Here is a 19,613-nt window from a genome sequence, read left to right as displayed (position 1 = left end):
CACGCACGCACACACGCACGCACACACGCACACACTCCCACATCACAGTTACTGTCAGTTTCAGTGCCACGCTTTTCTTTCCACATCACCCATATTCATCTTGTCTCGTTCTTTTTCCCAGATGTTTCGCCGTTTTCTTTCATCTTTCTGTCCTCTTTTAGTCACGGAGGAGTTCCGCCTTCGGTCCTTTGTACCACGCAACACACACACACACACACACACACACACACACACACACACACACACACATACACACACACGCCCCACTTGTGGTATATTAGTCTCTTGTGACTCGCTGGGTGCCTCGATACCATGCGGTGTGCAAATCACTGTAGACATTTTAAAAGGCAGTGGATCAAACGGTCCAGAGTGGGCCGCTGTCTGCAGAAGAAGCGTTAGTTCGATGACTTCAACACCCCTGCAGCAGACATTATCGTTTGTCTTTGGCCTGGCCGGCTAAGAGGACAGCTTAAATCACGGTGACAGGCAAAGACACAGTCATAAGTCTAATCGGCGTGCTCATGCTTTGAACGGCGCGATTGATGCAGTTCCTTGTTTTGGTATGTGTGCACGTGTGTGCGTGCACGTGTGTCTGTGTTTGTGTGTGTTTTTGAAAGATAACAATCGTATATTGGCTCTTTCCAGATATCGGACATTTGTTTCTGAGGACGCTGGCCCCAACACCCTGGTTGCCACCGTACTTGCTAAGGACCCGGATGGCGATGGGATTATCTACACAATAACAGCGGGAAATGAAGAGGGAAACTTTATCATCGACAGCCAGAAAGGTGATACTTCATAAACACTGCTTCTCCTCCTGGGTCTTAGCCTGATTATCAGACTGTAGCTTTCTTGAAGCTTCAGTCTGACATTTTCTCCTTTTCAAGGGGGAGGGGATTAGAATTTCACTCAACCAGTAGCCATTGGTGTTGTTTTTCCCTCCTTCCTCTGTGTGTTGCGCTGCGTGATGACGCTGAAAACGGGACTCGGCGCTCATTGGTTGTTCATTAGACCCACCCCCACCACCGATTCTCATTGGATAATACATTTTTGTACCGAAGAAATTATAGGTTCACAGCGCAACACCAGACGAAGAGACGCAGTCCACTCAGAGAGTGGGCGGGGTCTTTGGGCTGGATCCAGGCTACCTGGGTCTGGCATCTGCCATTTAGTTTTAAAATACTTTTTATTCAGGGCTCAGATGGCCGTCCCAGAGGATAAACCCTATACGTTTTGTTGACAGGAGTCCCCCAGGGCTCTATACTATGCCCCTTTCTTTTCCCCGCGATTAATCAAATATCCAAAACCAGCTTGCGTTGTGGGCTTGTACTGTAGCTATTTTCACCAACATGTTTGCAACCAGAATAGGTTGTTTCTTCTCCAGTCAGGCATTCCATTCACTCTAATAGACAGACATTCCAGACAAACTAAACCTTGCATTCTCAGGTCAGGCTACTATAGGCTAGAACGGAGAACGGTGGATGTTCCACCCACGTCTGAGGCAGAGCCTTGTGGCTCCAAATGTTACCAGATAATGTCTGCCAACGGGGGTATATTATACTGGTGCGCAGATTTCATTTATTTTCACTACGTGTTGAACCTTTGATCCTGCAGCACCCAGCCTAGTAGGTGCGGGATTTGCATATGTTTTGTCGTTTTCTCATACCGACCTAAATTCGCCCTGATTATCTTGTATGAGTTTACCTTGAGTGTTGGAGGAATCCAAGCCACACAAATGGCTGGTAGCACAAACTTAGAGTGATATTAAAATCCGTAATTTAAATAGGACCACAGTGGGCCACGTTGCAGTGCTTGGGGCCACAACCAGACTTAAAGACTTATACAGCAATATGTATTTCTCACCTTGTTGATATAGAAACAGCTAAATCTGAATGATTTGTTGAAGTTGTTAAAATGAGGTTTCAGTAGTGAATCTGAATATTGCTATGTTGATTTCCCTGGACGCACCTGGGTGTGACGGGAATATTAGCCTATAGTTTTCTTTTTTTTTTCCTTTTTTTTGTGGCTTTCGCCTTTTATTTTTATATTTTTTATGGAGGGACAGACAGTAGGCTGACAGGAAATGGGAAGAGAGATGGGGGGGTGACATGCAGTAAAGGCCGTCGGGATCGGGAGTCGAACCCGCGGCACACTGCCAGACTGGATTGCCAGCCAAGTTGCCTGGACCGCTGAGCCACGGCCCAGGCCTAGCCTATAGTTTTTGAGTGGTGCAGCCACTCCAAGGAACAGCAATGTCCGTCCCTGGCTGTGTCCCAGGGGGCGCTGTTGCACCACTCACTTCAGACAGATCTGATTTTATGTGTAATAATTGTCTCAGGAGGCCGACATATGTAAAACACATTTTCTAATATTACTCCTTCAGATGTTATCCAAATTTCACGCAAATCGGTAAACATGCTCTCCATAGTCATGTGATCAAGACGGGTTTGTTTGATTTCTCATAATCCACCTTCATTGCCTACGATTGGCTTCTAAACTTTTCAGGAGTAGCCCGCTTTGTACCCGTTTTGTACAAATCGCCGCAACTACTCAACGCAGCGTCCGATTGCGGTGCATGCATATTCCCACTAGGCTGAGGAAGAAATGCCACTTGACAGTTTTCAAATCAGCCTCATGGTGGCGCTACAACAGGCCAAGCCGTGTCACACACACACACACACACACACACACACACACACACACACACACACACACACACACACACACACACACACACACACACACACACACGTTTATATTGCTCCTAAACATTTTGCCAAACATCACACACACACTCCTATCCTCCTGGTGGAGACCTGTGCCCAGAAGGGCACTTTTTCTAGTTTGAATATGAGATGCAGTATATGCGTTGCGACCTGCGATATTATGTTGTCGGACGGTGGACCTTAAGTGTACTGGTGTGTCATTGGTGTTCATTTGGTTATTTGTGTTGATGTTTTGGTGTGACATCATGACTGTGATGTCTCTCTGTTCACCCCCCCCCCCCCCCCCAACACACACACACACACACACACACACACACACACACACACACACACACACACACACACACACACACACACACACACACACAGTACACGCGTAATATAGAGTGAAGCTTATTATTTTTGCTCCATCATCCAGCGGTGTTGTGTGGAGAAACTAGCCGCCGGTTTACAAGCTCGCAAAGCTTCCCGTCCGTGTTTGACTCATGACTCAAACACGCACTGAGGCACGGGATGGGGAAAAGAGAGGTTGTGTGCGTGCGTGCGTGCGTGCGTGCGTGCGTGCCCCCCCCCCCCCCCCTCATATATTTGTATTTTATTATAATTTTTATTTTGTTGTTTTGCCATTTACAGAGATGAATGTTCCTCTGAGCTTCCTCTGTTCGGTTTGTTTGTTTGTTGTCTTCACGGTTTATCTTTTCTTATTCAGCCTTTGATCTGAAACCGGCAAGAAATGTTGTCAGGTGCTACATATGATGACATTTGTCAACCAAGCCTTTCAATTCAATTTCACAAAGAGCTGCTCTATCATCGCTCAGCATCAACAGTATACAGGAACCACCTGTCAATCTACAGTCTGCATAAAGGCACCACCTGTCAATCTACAGTCTGCATAAAGGCACCACCTGTCAATCTACAGTCTGCATAAAGGCACCACCTGTCAATCTACAGTCTGCATAAAGGCACCACCTGTCAATCTACAGTCTGCATAAAGGCACCACCTGTCAATCTACAGTCTGCATAAAGGCACCACCCGTCAATCTACAGTCTGCATAAAGGCACCACCCGTCAATCTACAGTCTGCATAAAGGCACCACCCGTCAATCTACAGTCTGCATAAAGGCACCACCCGTCAATCTACAGTCTGCATAAAGGCACCACCCGTCAATCTACAGTCTGCATAAAGGCACCACCCGTCAATCTACAGTCTGCATAAAGGCACCACCCGTCAATCTACAGTCTGCATAAAGGCACCACCCGTCAATCTACAGTCTGCATAAAGGCACCACCCGTCAATCTACAGTCTGCATAAAGGCACCACCTGTCAATCTACAGTCTGCATAAAGGCACCACCTGTCAATCTACAGTCTGCATAAAGGCACCACCTGTCAATCTACAGTCTGCATAAAGGCACCACCTGTCAATCTACAGTCTGCATAAAGGCACCACCTGTCAATCTACAGTCTGCATAAAGGCACCACCTGTCAATCTACAGTCTGCATAAAGGCACCACCCGTCAATCTACAGTCTGCATAAAGGCACCACCTGTCAATCTACAGTCTGCATAAAGGCACCACCTGTCAATCTACAGTCTGCATAAAGGCACCGCCTGTCAATCTACAGTCTGCATAAAGGCACCACCTGTCAATCTACAGTCTGCATAAAGGCACCACCTGTCAATCTACAGTCTGCATAAAGGCACCGCCCGTCAATCTACAGTCTGCATAAAGGCACCACCTGTCAATCTACAGTCTGCATAAAGGCACCACCTGTCAATCTACAGTCTGCATAAAGGCACCGCCCGTCCCCCTGTTTTTTTGTGTAGTTCAACATTTGTGTATCCGCGCCGCATGAGAACGCTGCGGGCTATTATCCCCCGGCGGGTGCGTGGAAGAAGCCGCCGTATGGCTCCCCAGTTCCTAGGAAGAACGCTGGCTCATTGAGTAAACCCGCTACAGTTGGTGTCGCATTTGTAAACAAGGTTGACATTTAAGCTGCGTCATACACTTCCCTGTGCCCAGCTTATTTGCAGCACGTCGGCACTGCGTTGTCTTTCTCACGCTTTGTCATTATATAGGGAGCCAAGGGGCCCCTGCAATCTCCCCTCCTCTCTGCGAGCGGCCGAGATCACAAGTGAGATGGGATGTCAGGTGATCACGTCTGGGTGTTGCAAGCTGGGTAGTCTTTAACCCATTTTGACCTATCATCGATTTTATAAATGTCTTCTAATCTAAATCATGACATTTTTTTTGAAAAACCTATGTTTTTGTGTCAGTGGTACTCAACCTTTTTTATGTCAAGGACCCCCAGAATTATCTGTATTTGGCCGCAGACCCCCCATCTGAAAATATGTTGTTTTCCTGGAACACCCACCCAGAAGCAAAGATTTGAGTTAAAAACATTGGCTCTGAAAGAATATATATTTAAAGATTTGCGCCACATTTTCACGATTTTTCAAAAATAGCAGACCTACAAGTAGCTTGTAGATCTGCTATTTTTCAACAACTAAAGCATAACATAATGCTTAAACCAAAAACCAAAAAGGGGTTCCCGACTTCCCGCCCAAAATGGGTTAATCAAGGTCACTGAAAGTGATGAATAGGAAGACAACTGGGTAATGAAACAAACACTTGCGTGTTCTCTTGCCTAGGTGGGCTTCCCCTACTGTACTGTACTGTACTGTACTGTACTGTACTGTACTGTACTGTACTGTACTGTACTGTACTGTACTGTACTGTACTGTACTGTACTGTACTGTACTGTACTTCCCCTACTGTACTGTACTGTACATCACAGGCTGCTTCTTGCTCGTCCCGCAGCCTCTGATGTTCTGTATTGTTGACAGGAAAAGGAGCCTTTAATCTCAATCTCATGTGCAAAAAGACACAGCGAGGGGGGAGTGGCAACTAATGGGCTGAGCCTGGATAACTTCTATTTCAACTTAAATCTTATTCATTTTTCATGAACAAGAATAGACAGAGACATACAGAAAGCAATAAGACAAACAAATGGACACTACAGTATGTGTTTTCAAACATCAACTCAGGAAATAAAAATAAAAATAGTAGACAAATGCTATAATTGCTGGAGTTCACACACAGACAGGATAATAATACAATGGAAACAATATATGAACGCACGCACGCACACACACACACACACACACACACACACACACACACACACACACACACACACACACACACACACACACACTCGCTCTCGCTCTCGCTCTCGCTCTCGCTCTCTCTCGCTCGCTCGCTCACTCTTGCTCTCGTTCTCGCTCTCGCTCTCTCTCACACTCACACAATGGAAGTAGCCTGGCTAACTTCTAACGCAATTAAGGCACCCCACTGCCAGTGTTGATTTTGTCGACTAATACTATGATGAAAACTGTTCGTCGACTACCTTTTTTCACTGACGAAAACTAAATGGAAACTAAAAATGGAAGCTATGGTGACTAAAACTAAGACTAAATATATTGACAATTTTGTCAACAAATAAAAACTAGACTAAAATGTTAGGGAGGAACTAGTGGACAAGAGATCCAGTATAAGTCATTTTACACTTGGTTGCATGCTGAATATAGCCGATCTACAAGCTCACAACGCGTCACGTCGCTCTGTGTAAAATCAGCCATTACGACGGCATCAAGGCCAGCTAAAATACATGTAACGACTAAAACTAGACTAACAATACAATATTCCAGGTGACTAAAATGTGACTAATACTAAATTAAAACTATTCAAAAGACTATGACAAAAAACTAAAATCTAAATTTGCTGCCAAAATCAACACTGCTCACTGCACAGGACTCACAAGCTCGCGTCGTTGTCTCGTTGACTATGCCAGTGGTTTCTCAAACATTTTCATTTCATACTCAGAGAGTGTACAGATGGAACCAAATGCACTTGTAAGCGTTCCTTTTGGTTCCAATAATAAGTACACTACACTCTCAGAACTGTAAAGCCAAATTCCAATACCCCAACTCTCGGCTATACTCGCCAGGGCTGGACTGGGACAAAAATTTTGCCCGGTCATTTTCGCGTGAATTTGGCCCAGACCGGCCCACCACAACCAGCGCGCAGATAGCACTCTACCGCCCACTCCGTCGAGGCACACACAAACAAACAAGCCCCAATACCACCACTTTTACAGAACAACATAAATTATACAAACCAACAGACAACTACACAACCCTTTGTAGAGGGTTTATTTGTCACTCACTGATACAATACAGTGAAATTATCATGATGGCACTGGCAGAATGGCAGCATGCCCGGACCTTTCCTGGTGGCCTGCCGCCTATTGGCCTGCCTGCCTGTCAATTTTTATTTTTATCATGACGGCCCCCTACGGTCGCGGCCCACCGGGAATTTGCCCGGTACGACCTGTGGCCAGTCCAGCCCTGATACTCACTCACACTCGATCACTCCAGCATGGCGGTGTTACAGTGAAATTGGTGACCTGCTGAAATGTGTGACCATCTTGTGGACTTCACATAACTCACATGGAGGTCTTTAAATACGTGGCCTAAATTCCTCTTATTTTGAACTCTGCTAATCAACAAACCAGCAATTGATTTTCGTTCGGACACTGACTTCATGTGATTGTCTACTACTACACGATTGTCACATATTTCAGCAGGTCACCAATTTCACCGTAACACCACCATGCTGGAGTGGCCGAGATTTTGGCTATTGGAATTTGGCTTAAGGGTCCATTTGGAACCTCCTCAAGGAACCACTTTTGATAAAGTGTTCTGCTATTTCCTGTTCAGTAAACGTGTGCATGAATTGTGCCACAAAATCAGAGCTGTTGCAATAATGTACTTAGCAACTTTTCAGTTTATCTTTCTTTTGTTCTATTAGTCTAGAATGTATCTTGATATATTGTGTTATTTGTAATCTTGTGCAACATGCCACACTATTAGTAATATTTCTATTTCTGTATGAATGAGTGACAAATAAACACTTTGGACGCTTGGATCTAAATGGAAGAACCTTTTAAACCCTAGCTTTTTTTTTTTTTTTTTTTTTTACATAATTATTACATACTGTGGCACCAAAAGAGGTTCCACCTGCTTAGTGCTATTTAGCTAGCCTGGTTAATAAACCAGACCGAATCAGCCGTTGGCAAAAAAAAGTTGCCTACCAGCGGATTACGGTCTGGCGAGGCTCAGTAGCACGCCTCTTTCCTACAGCAGAGAACAGGTCGGACCAATCGGGACACGGTATGCAATATGGGCGGGCTTTGGTACAGTGACGTTCAATGCTTGAGACTTTTGACTGACAGTAGCTCTGACCAATTGCGTCAAAGAGAAAATGTTCCCCGGGAAATGAAATCCAAGTGGAGCCAGCCCAGACTGATATACCGCGACAGTGTTGTGTGATATTAGTCTGGCTTATTAGCCAGGCTACTATTTAGCACCCTTTTCATTTAATGTGCAACCTTCTGTGCATGTCATCCTGTACACAGGTTTAAACGGCTCTCTGTGGTCTTTGCAGGGTTGATTCGTCTGCGCTCCACCCCTCCGCCAAAGCTCCAAGGTCTGGAGTATGTCCTGAACGTGACGGCCACCGATGACAACGCTTCTGGCGGGCCCCACCCCCTCTCATCCACCGCATGCGTCATCGTTGGGGTCGATGACGTCAACAACAACAAACCCATATTTGAGAAGGTGAGCTTTTTGCTGTTTCCAAAAGGCAAGTGTGTGTTGGAGTGTTTTCCACTGTTGCTTTGCCTTTTATTTGTCTTTATTGAATGGAATTGGAATGGCTCCTTCCCGTTGCACACTCACAGAGGCAGTAATGCAAAGCCAGGGTTGGACCAAAAGCCAACTTCACTCATATAGCTTCCTTGATAGCCTTATTTGTATTTCGTCACATGAAAGTGCTTTGTGCATTGTCCATCATGCAATATACAATATCTCAACACATGCATGGTTGAAAGCATGGTTGAAATGGTTGAAAGCATGGTTGTGTGTGTATCATAACTATAATTTTTGTCATATTGAATTTATTTTGCTCAAAGTATTGTGCTGGAAGTTGTATTTCGTTGTTGTATTTCGATTCCCGTGTCCGTTTTCATATGGCAGTGTGCTGGTGGGTGGAGAGCTCACTAGCACCTTAGAGTGTGTCACACTTCTGTGTAAGCCAGACATATTGTTTGTTAGCAGCATGTCGATGACAAGATTTGTTTTGGTTTGACCGCCTAAGGCAGAAGAAGTGTCAATGTTCTTTTTTTATAAAATGTATTGTTTGTAACACATGACTGAAGGTCGTACAACAGGTGTATTGCACAGTACACTATGTGAATAGAAAACAAAGGTATACTGCTTGAAGCAGAATTGTTATTTTCATATGGGAGACAAGGTGTGAAATTCTTGATTTTATTTGATTTTATTATTATTCTTTATTTACCCAGGGAAGTAGCTGAGCACAGGTGCTCATTTTCACACACACACACACACACACACACACACACACACACACACACACACACACACACACACACACACACACACACACACACACACACACACACACACACACACACACACACATTAAAACCTGGGAGCTGACCAGTACAACCACAGTCTTATACTGTTGGCCACTAAGCAGCTCCAGGGGGAGCAGTTGGGGGTTCAGTGCCTTGCTCAAGGGCACTTCAGCGGTGTTGGGTGAGTGATGGGTGGGGAAGTGATCACTTCCCCACCCAGATTTTTCCTGCCCGTCCGGGGAATCGAACCGGCAACCTTTCGGCAACAAGGGCGCTCCTCTAACCCTTAGGCCAGGAGAAATTTAAGGCAAAGGAAATCTAGCAGTATGTGTTTATTCATGAATACCATTATCTATAAATCAACACTACTACCGCTCCCCATTATCTTGTCGTTACGTTGTCTTGTTGCACAGTCTTGCGGAACATGTCACACCCAACATGTCGCTGCTTGTACCTGTATGAATGAGTGGCGAATAAACCCTTCTAAATCTTGAATATCCCTCTCAAACTCTTCTATCTCTGTCTATCACTCCCATCCTCCCTATACTCTCCCTCTGTCTATCACTCCCATCCTCCCTAATACTCTTCCTCTGTCTATCACTCCCATCCTCCCTATACTCTCCCTCTGTCTATCACTCCCATCCTCCCTATACTCTCCCTCTGTCTATCACTCCCATCCTCTCTATACTCTCCCTCTGTCTATCACTCCCATCCTCCCTATACTCTCCCTCTGTCTATCACTCCCATCCTCCCTATACTCTCCCTCTGTCTATCACTCCCATCCTCCCTATACTCTCCCTCTGTCTATCACTCCCATCCTCCCTAATACTCTTCCTCTGTCTATCACTCCCATCCTCCCTATACTCCTCCTCTGTCTATCACTCCCATCCTCCCTATACTCTCCATCTCCAGCTTTATATTCCTCTCCATTTTCATGATTTTTTTTGCCCACATGGTCTCTCTTCCTCTCCTTGGCCTCTCTTCTCCTCCCTCTGTTTTCCCATGAGTTGTGATTAGTCTCCTCACCCTCTATCTCTATCTTTAGCCGCTCTCTGGGGATTACAGTTAATTTGGCGAGGAAAAAAGAAAAGATGCAATATCATCACAATATGCTACACCTGTTTAATTAACTCCCTACGTAATGAGGTGAACATCAGCAGAAGATACAGTATATATTCAGTGGTGATCGTTAATGGACTGGGAGGGGTTAGAAACGTGGTGGGTTTAAATATCAAGTTATGCCGGAACCATTATTCCAGGCCGCCGTGACCTTATGTGTGATATTACGTTATCTTTTTACCCACTGGCCATATCTTCTCCCTTGAAACCTTTATTTTCCCTTTGCTGCTTTCTTCTCTGTCTCTCATTGACTCTCCCATGCTCTCCATTCTCTGTTTCTCTCACCTTATGGTAAATGGTAAATGGTGCATTTATATAGCGCCTTTATCCAAGGCGCTTTACGTAGATTGTGCATTACATTCACCCATACATTCACACACTGATGCCGGAGTAAACCATGCAAGGCACCAACCTGCACATCGGGAGCAATTAGTGGTTCAGAGTCTATATTAAATTAACAGTCATCCATTTTCCTCTGCCAACCTGGGGAGAGCAACGGACTGACCTCATGTTTCCTTCAATGCACGAGGAGGCCACTTCTTTTCATCTGACGGGGGGGGGGGGGGGGGGGAGTTTCCCCGGTTGGATGTAGCGCGTGGAAGGAACACGTTATTCCAACCAGTCAGATGCAGCGAGTGCATAATCCGGCCGGGGGGAGGACCGGCAGCTGCCAGAGTAGGTGGATGGATTATGACAGCTCCGTTCCGCTGCTCTGTCGGTCCGTTCGGCAGCCGCGCTCCAGCCACCGCAACTACCGGTTACCTGTCGGTAACAGCCGCGGCGCTGCCGGGGGAGGGGCGGCATGTGCCGGAGGATTATATCACTCCACTGCCACTCCATCTTGTGGCCGCCGCAAGCAACTGCCGGTAACAGCCGCGGTGCTGCCAGGAGAAGGGGCGGCAGCTGCCGGGGAAAGTGGGGGGATTACGACACTCTACTGCCACTCAGTTCCGCGGCAGTGTGTTTGGTCCGACATGCGTTGCGTCGTGCTTGCGGTTATGGTTAGGGTAAGGGTTTGGGATAGAGTGTCGGACTGATGCCGCCGAGAAATACTGCCGCCTGTCGCGGGTATTCTGCGGCTGATGCCATGCGTTGCGTCGTCCTTGCGGGTAGGGTTTGGGGTAGAGTGTCGGACTGATGCCGCCGAGAAATACTGGCGCCTGTCGCGGGTATTCTGCGGCTGATGCCATGCGTTGCGTCGTCCTTGCGGGTAGGGTTTGGGGTAGAGTGTCGGACTGATGCCGCCGAGAAACGCTGCCGGAAAATGCACTCGCTCTAAAACCAGTTCCTTCCCCTCCATCAGGCGTCTGATACCAGAGTTTTTTGTGAGGGTACCTACGTATACCCATTTTCACCCATTTTCAACCTTATCTTCATTAGGATATATGACCTCAAACACTGAAGTAAAACCCCATAGACCTTTTATTTTTTTTTAAGATATTGATGGAGGCTTTTTGCGAGACAGTGGAAACAGACAGACTCATTGATTTACACCTCAGACCAAGGCGCAGTTGGAGGAAACACATCGACTCACTGGCCTTGGAACGTCTCGGAATCCCCCAGGAGGAAGTCACTAATGTTGCTCTGGAGAGGGAAGTCTGGTGGAGCTGTTGCCCCCGCGACCCGACTACGGATAAGCGGTTGAAGATGGATGGATGGATGAACATGCGATATGACAATAACAACTGATTCTGATTTACATATTTACACATTTAATGATAATATTACATTAACGTTTAAACATTTATGTAAAAAAAATGTTTATTTTTTTCTTTAAAAACCTTGAAAAAGTTGTGTTCATTGTGATACCTATATCCACTTAAGGCATGCTATACGTTCACTCCATTGACCCAAGTTACCATGGATTGATTGATCATTAAAGTATACATGCTCTGAAGCATATGGCAGAGGCAGTTTATCCCTGTTCATCACCTAGTGTTGAACCAATACAATATGCAGATGCTTTGACTCTCATTGAACATCTCATGGGATCCCTGTCGGGGCAGCTTCAAGCAGCTGTTACTGCCTGCAGTCAGACCTACTGCTGTTACAGCCTGCAGTCAGACCTACTGCCTGCAGTCAGACCTACTGCCTGCAGTCAGACCTACAGCCTGCAGTCAGACCTACAGCCTGCAGTCAGACCTACTGCCTGCAGTCAGACCTACTGCCTGCAGTCAGACCTACAGCCTGCAGTCAGACCTACAGCCTGCAGTCAGACCTACTGCCTGCAGTCAGACCTACAGCCTGCAGTCAGACCTACAGCCTGCAGTCAGACCTACTGCCTGCAGTCAGACCTACAGCCTGCAGTCAGACCTACAGCCTGCAGTCAGACCTACAGCCTGCAGTCAGACCTACTGCCTGCAGTCAGACCTACTGCCTGCAGTCAGACCTACTGCCTGCAGTCAGACATACTGCCTGCAGTCAGACCTACAGCCTGCAGTCAGACCTACTGCCTGCAGTCAGACCTACTGCCTGCAGTCAGACCTACTGCCTGCAGTCAGACCTACTGCCTGCAGTCAGACCTACAGCCTGCAGTCAGACCTACTGCCTTGCAGACAATGCTGTAAAACAAAGGACGTGGCTGTTAGTCTCAGGGAGCCTCAAAACAGACCAATCGTTTTGAACACCCAGGCAGTAGAGCGTTTTGAACACCCAGGCAGTAGAGCGTTTTGAACACCCAGGCAGTAGAGTGGGTGGATACGTTCAAGCTCCTTGGACAATTTCAGTTTATGCTGAAGAAGTCTCAGCCAAGGGTGCATTATCTGAGCATGCAGGCCAAACGAGTACAGCTCCCCCCAGATGTGTTGACCCAGGTGTAAATACGTGACCTTCATCAGACCAGTGCTGTCCACCTGCCAAAAACACTTGGTCCAGGAACTGGAATGTCTGCAGAGAAGGTGCTGCCACATCATTGGCATACCAACTAATCCCTTCCCTACTCTGGAGACGAGGAAAGGGGAGGCCAATCTAAGAGAATTCAATCGACTATTGAGAGAAGGGACCAGTCCAATGATTCAGAGCCTGTCTACAAATACAAGTCACTTCAATCTAAGGAATGGGAGGACATGCACTCAACCTGTGAGTCATATGCAAAGGCAAGAATTTTGACACTGACGAAGGCCTGTGTGCCGAAACGCGTTTGTCTGTCTGGTATGACTGCTGCTGCGGAGCACTATCATTATTAAACAAAGACTCTTACTTGACTGGAAGTGCGGATTTTATTCATTTTCTATATGTTCATTTTGAATCTGCACCAGCACACGCCTGAAACTATATAAAACTGTCTGAGTAGAGTGGGCCTTTTCCCTTGAAGTGAACTCATATGCAAAGGCACCAGATGTCATTCCTCCCAAGAGCATCCAAACTTTACCAGAAGTAATATAAACTTTTTTATTGTTGTTGTGTTTTTAATGTTTGATTTTTTTATTAGATTTTTTTATAGAGCAGTCCTCTTGAATTGTAAGAAACATCATAATTCATACTGTTATGCAATGATGTTTTGTGCAATGATTTTCAGATAAAACATGAAAACAATGGCCTAACACTTTGGAGATTTCTAAAGTGGACCATGATCCTGAAATCCTCTGTTCTGCTCTATGTGGCTCAGACAACCTAGTTTCTCCAGACAGACATTTTGTCTCCCATAAATTTAAAACATTTCCCTCCTAAAAGCCTGATGTATACTTTGTTATATGACAGTGTCTCATTAAATGACTCGAAATAAATCAAATCCCCCAAACACACACTTTGGTGTTGCATGTGCAGTCGTGTATAACTCCTATACCGGAAACCATATTTGTCAAAGCCCATCTAGCTACAGTATCTGCTTAGCAGAAATGGGAATTCAAAAATATACGTTCATGTCGTGATTGATCAAATACCATTTCCGTCTGAGAGCACATGGTTATTGACGACGTGACCTGACTTACTCCAGTGCCGCACGCACACGCACACGCACACGCACATGCACATGCACATGCACATGCACATGCACATGCACATGCACATGCACGCGTGTGCATTCTGGCAGAACTGCGTCATGACAAAAAGTCAGAGCTAATTATAATTTCAACATCGAGCTTCAATATTCAATAATTTATCAGCATTTCAGTGAAACATTGATTGCACTTTGTCTCGGTGTGTGCTCAGGGTAGACAAAACAATGCAAAACAAACACACATTAGCATAAACATGTAAAAATGCTCTAAACAAAATAAATAAAACACTTGTATGGTTCCAAAACCCACACGGGGGCTGCAGTTATGTAATGTTCACATCCTGAAGTGATGATTTTATTCTTTGAGACACACGTAGGCCTACGGGTGTTTTGGTGCGTGGCCGAATCCCTTCATGGGGTGAAAACAACACAGCTTACCATTGGAACTGCATTAGGGAACGTACTGTACACTTTGCTATAGTGATGCAGAAAATATGCGGCCGCAGAAAATATATCACCGAATAGTGTATGCAATTAATGCATTCAAAAGAGCTGAATCAATGTTTTATGGACCCATAATAGTGATTATTATTTAAGTTAAGTTTTGCCATAACCATTTATTTTGCCATACCGTGGTATGGAGTGGTTGCACCACTCAAAAAGCAGGCTCTACTTTCTTAGGATATCTGTTGTCAGAGAAATACAGTAGTAGGTCCCCTGTGAGCTCTGTGATCTCATTAATGTAAATACAGTAGTAGGTCCCCTGTGAGCTCTGTGATCTCATGAATGTAAATACAGTAGTAGGTCCCCTGTGAGCTCTGTGATCTCATTAATGTAAATACAGCAGTAGGTCCCCTGTGAGCTCTGTGATCTCATTAATGTAAATACAGTAGTAGGTCCCCTGTGAGCTCTGTGATCTCATTAATGTAAATACAGCAGTAGGTCCCCTGTGAGCTCTGTGATCTCATTAATGTAAATACAGCAGTAGGTCCCCTGTGAGCTCTGTGATCTCATTAATGTAAATACAGCAGTAGGTCCCCTGTGAGCTCTGTGATCTCATTAATGTAAATACAGCAGTAGGTCCCCTGTGAGCTCTGTGATCTCATTAATGTAAATACAGTAGTAGGTCCCCTGTGAGCTCTGTGATCTCATTAATGTAAATACAGTAGTAGGTCCCCTGTGAGCTCTGTGATCTCATTAATGTAACATTAACTTCAAGAGAAAAGATAAATCTATAGGAGATATCTCTCCCCTTCTTTGCCTTTTCTCTTTCTGAAAATTGTGAAAAATAACATAAATTACTTTCACCCTCTTCTTTACACCTGTAAAAAAAATCCTTTTTGACTAAAACGGGCGATAAAAAGAGCATTGTCCGCGGTACCTCCTCAGTTACAGGAGGTACCTCCTCAGTGGCAGGAGGTACCTCCTCAGTGGTAGGAGGTACCTCCTCAGTTACAGGAGGTACCTCCTCAGTGGTAGGAGGTACCTCCTCAGTTGCAGGAGGTACCTCCTCAGTTGCAGGAGGTACCGCGGCTGCCAACTTCAATGCTTGGCTCCCCCTGGGTTCGTCTGGAAGTGTCCTTGAGCAATACACTAAACCTCTAATTGATATTGATGAACAGGTTGGTGCCTTGCATGGTTTCCTCCGCTATCGGTCAGGTGTGTGAATGTGTAAATCTTTGCACATTTTAGGATTTGTATGCTTGGCAAATCTTGGCTTTCTGACGTTCTGAAACAATGGCGATGTTCTATGCATCGTCTTAGTCTATGGCTCAACTGGATCAACTGCCACCTTCCTCACTATGGCACGAGGCGGAGCCAACACAAGGTGGATCGGCAAAGTAGACCTTAGTAGAAGTGAATCTTTGCTGCTGCTGCAGCAGTGTGGCAAGACAGAAGTGCAGGGGTGGCAGTGGCTCCGGACGTAGAACGACCGTTTGGGGTGGAGACGTTTATCCGACATACCAAAAGTCCGACATGCGCAAATCACCACGTTGGGTCCACGACATGCGTTGCGTTGCATCTGTGACATGCGTTGCGTCCGCGACATGTGTTGCGTCCGCGACATGCGTTGCGTCCGCGACATGCGTCCGCGACATGCGTCCGCGTGCGGTTAGGGTTAGTTTAGTGTTTGGGTTAGGGTTAGGTTTCTGGTTTAAGGACTTCAGTGTTTTGTACCATACTATTGTATGAGTACCTAACAAAGAATGTTTGCTTTCGCCATCTTTGTTGAAGAAGAGTCTGGGCAATTAAGTTTTAGTCTTACTAGTTTCTCAATCTTATATTTAGTTTTAGTCTGGCTTAATCTAGTTACCTCTGAGGTCAATGATTAAAGTGTGATTACCTTTGAGGGGATTAAGTCCACCCATCAAGCCCATTAGTGTCAACCTCGGACCAAGATGGTCTGATTTTGAATCTGAATGGCTTTGTGTTTCTGCTATTGTCCTGGCTCTGGTTAGGGTTAGTTTAGTGTATAGGGTTAGGGTTAGACAGTGTAATGCCTGTCGGACTCTTGGTATGTTGGAACACATGCTGCACCCGTACCGACTGCTTGGGAACCAGAAGGTTCCCAGTTCGATCCCGGGCACCTCCAGAGTTTAGTGTCGAAGTGTCCTTGAGCAAGACACTGAACCCCTAATTTCTCCTGATGAGCAGGTTGGCCTTGTCTGGTTTCCTGCATGGTTTCCTCTGTTGTGTGAAATCTGTGAATGGGTGAACGTGCAGAAACGTTATTAAAATGTATCTAGGCTATCATATATTTATCATCTATCATTTATCATTTATCATCATAAATACAAAATAATGTCGGCCATTTTAGGTCACGTGACGCAGCACAGCACATATCTTAACATTGAATCACCCAAAGAAAAGGCTGATTTCCCCCAACCCACCCAACTGGTTGGGGCGATTGGATCCAACTATCACCATTCGTATGGAATGGATGCTTGCTGATTGGAGCCCATACTATGGCTTGATTTCTTGGGGATCGGGTGCACCAATGCACAATCATTGGAAAGTGCCTTGGATAATAAAGGCACTATATAAATGCACCATTTACCATTTACAAGTGCACTGTTGTCTGAAATAGGCATTCAAACAGACTTGGTGTGGGTGTTTCAGGGAGGCATACTATGGTCCGACGGAGCATTGGTTCAACATGCGTCCGCACCTCAGACTAGCGCCTGCTCCCGTGCTTGCGGTTATGGTTAGGTTAGGGTTTGAGGTGGGTTGTCATGTTTCGGACCAATGACTCGTCGGACCAAACACATGCACTCGGTGTTTCACACGTTTTGTTCTCATGGATTTAGCAGAAAAATGCAGTGGTAGAAAACAATCACTGCTGCTGCTGGTGTGAATTTGGTATGATTAGGCTCCTTGGTGTCACCGGCTGAGCAGCTTCCATACCGTATGATTAGGCTCCTTGGTGTCACCGGCTGAGCAGCTTCCATACCACACTGTGATGGAGATTTAGAAAAAAAATTCTGCCTTTGACACATTAAACTTTTTGCGTTGTCACAGGAAGAGTCAGTGCGTTTTCTGCACAACATGGCTTATACTTTGTCACTCTATTGAAGACACATGGATAAATGGGGCTCCCCAGGACTTTGAATCTATCTCTCTTGACAGCATGATCATTGATGATTAACATCTTTTGATTCTGTGGACATCCACAGCCATCTCTCCTTGGTTTTTGAAGATGTTTATGGTTGTTATAATATACCCACTACTCAACTAGAGAGGAGACATCTGCTCTGCGAGCCGCTTCCTCTTTACAGGAGATCAGAGCCGTCACAGCACAGTGGAGTCATCCACATTTATGTACTTAGAGAAACTTTTCCGTTTACTGCCAAAGCACCAACCCCTCCCAACCCGCATGCCCGCCCTGTGGAGCCGACAAATTGCCTTTTTAGAGGTATTTTCAGATATCCTGTTTGGAACGCTTGTAAGCAGCAAGGCACTATAGCGAGGCATTGGTCCTGCTGCTGAGAGAACCCAGTGTGTACCTGATTATAAAACGCAGTAGGGCTCCAGAGACCCCTGTTCCTGGGCCTTTTTGTCCGAGGGAGCGGTTTGAGTTCCTGGCTGAGACACAGCCAGACCTTCAAAAAGAAACCGGTTGAATTATTCATGGTTCTATAGTTGTACACTGCGTCTGGTTGTATAGGCTACTGCAGTGGAGTAGCCCAACACTCATTAATGTAACATTAACTTCAACTCATCTCGTCCTCCCTCTCTCTCTCTCTCTCTCTCTCTCCCTATCTCTCTCTCTCTCTCTCTCTCTCTCTCTCTCTCCCCCTATCTCCCCTCTCTCTCATTCTCTGTCTTTCTCCTCTCTTTCTTATTAACTCATTCACCTCTTCCAGCCTGTTTTTTTGGATTTCATTACAGGAAGATAAGTTTCTAAGTTGTTGAGAGCTTGTATATTGTCTGTTGTCATACTTTTTAGTGGACAAAATAGAATAACATAAGGCTTATCATGTGGTTAACAATATGTCTTTCTGCATGCCTTTGCTATCTTTGTCCACCCCGTTCTCCTCTCTCTCTCTCTGTCTCTCTCTCTCTCTCTCTGTCTCTGTCTCTGTCTCTGTCTCTGTCTCTGTCTCTGTCTCTGTCTCTGTCTCTCTCTCTCCCTCTCCCTCCCTCTCTCTCTCTCTCTCCCTCTCCCTCCCTCTCTCTCTCCCTCTCTCTCTCTCCCTCTCTCCCTCTCCTCCTACAGTGTCAGCAGTATGGTGAGCAGGCTGCCGTGTTGGAGAACCAGCCTGCCGGAACGTTGGTGTTGCAGGTCCACGCCACCGACGCGGACGAAGGCGCCAACGGAAAAGTCAAATATGGACTGATGCACAGAGACAGTGCCACGCCCGCATTCCGAGTTCACCCTGACACAGGTAGGACAGCACAGCGTGGTCTAGTATGAGAGTTCACCCTGACACAGGTAGGACAGCACAGCGTGGTCTAGTATGAGAGTTCACCCTGACACAGGTAGGACAGCACAGCGTGGTCTAGTATGAGAGTTCACCCTGACACAGGTAGGACAGCACAGCGTGGTCTAGTATGAGAGTCCACCCTGACACAGGTAGGACAGCACAGCGTGTTCACCCTGACACAGGTAGGACAGCACAGAGTTCACCCTGACACAGGTAGGACAGCACAGAGTTCACCCTGACACAGGTAGGACAGCACAGCGTGGTCTAGTATGAGAGTGACGGCACTAGCGTTGACTCCCATGAGTCCCATTGTAACAATGGAATGCGGAAGTGCTCATTCTATCTCAATGGGATAGTTCCAATGTTTGGAACTATAGCCCAAAGCGCCCCACTTTGCGGTGAGAT

General features: G+C 46.0%; 1 protein-coding gene across 3 annotated transcripts in view; it reads left to right on the top strand.

Annotated features, from left to right (window-relative positions):
* The window catches only part of LOC306923648 (neural-cadherin-like), a 424,677-nt gene that overhangs the window by 176,338 nt on the left and 228,726 nt on the right, over positions 1–19,613 (top strand). For all 3 annotated transcript variants that reach the window (XM_079501857.1, XM_079501859.1, XM_079501858.1), the window contains exons 7-9: positions 646–788; positions 8,234–8,406; positions 19,001–19,169. In XM_079501857.1, coding sequence (XP_079357983.1) covers positions 646–788; positions 8,234–8,406; positions 19,001–19,169 — 485 coding nt within the window. The remainder of the gene's footprint in view (positions 1–645; positions 789–8,233; positions 8,407–19,000; positions 19,170–19,613) is intronic.

This window comes from Electrona antarctica (assembly GCF_951216825.1).
Source record: "Electrona antarctica genome assembly, chromosome: 5".
NCBI lineage: Eukaryota > Metazoa > Chordata > Actinopteri > Myctophiformes > Myctophidae > Electrona > Electrona antarctica.
This window is presented reverse-complemented; position numbering and strand designations above follow the sequence as displayed.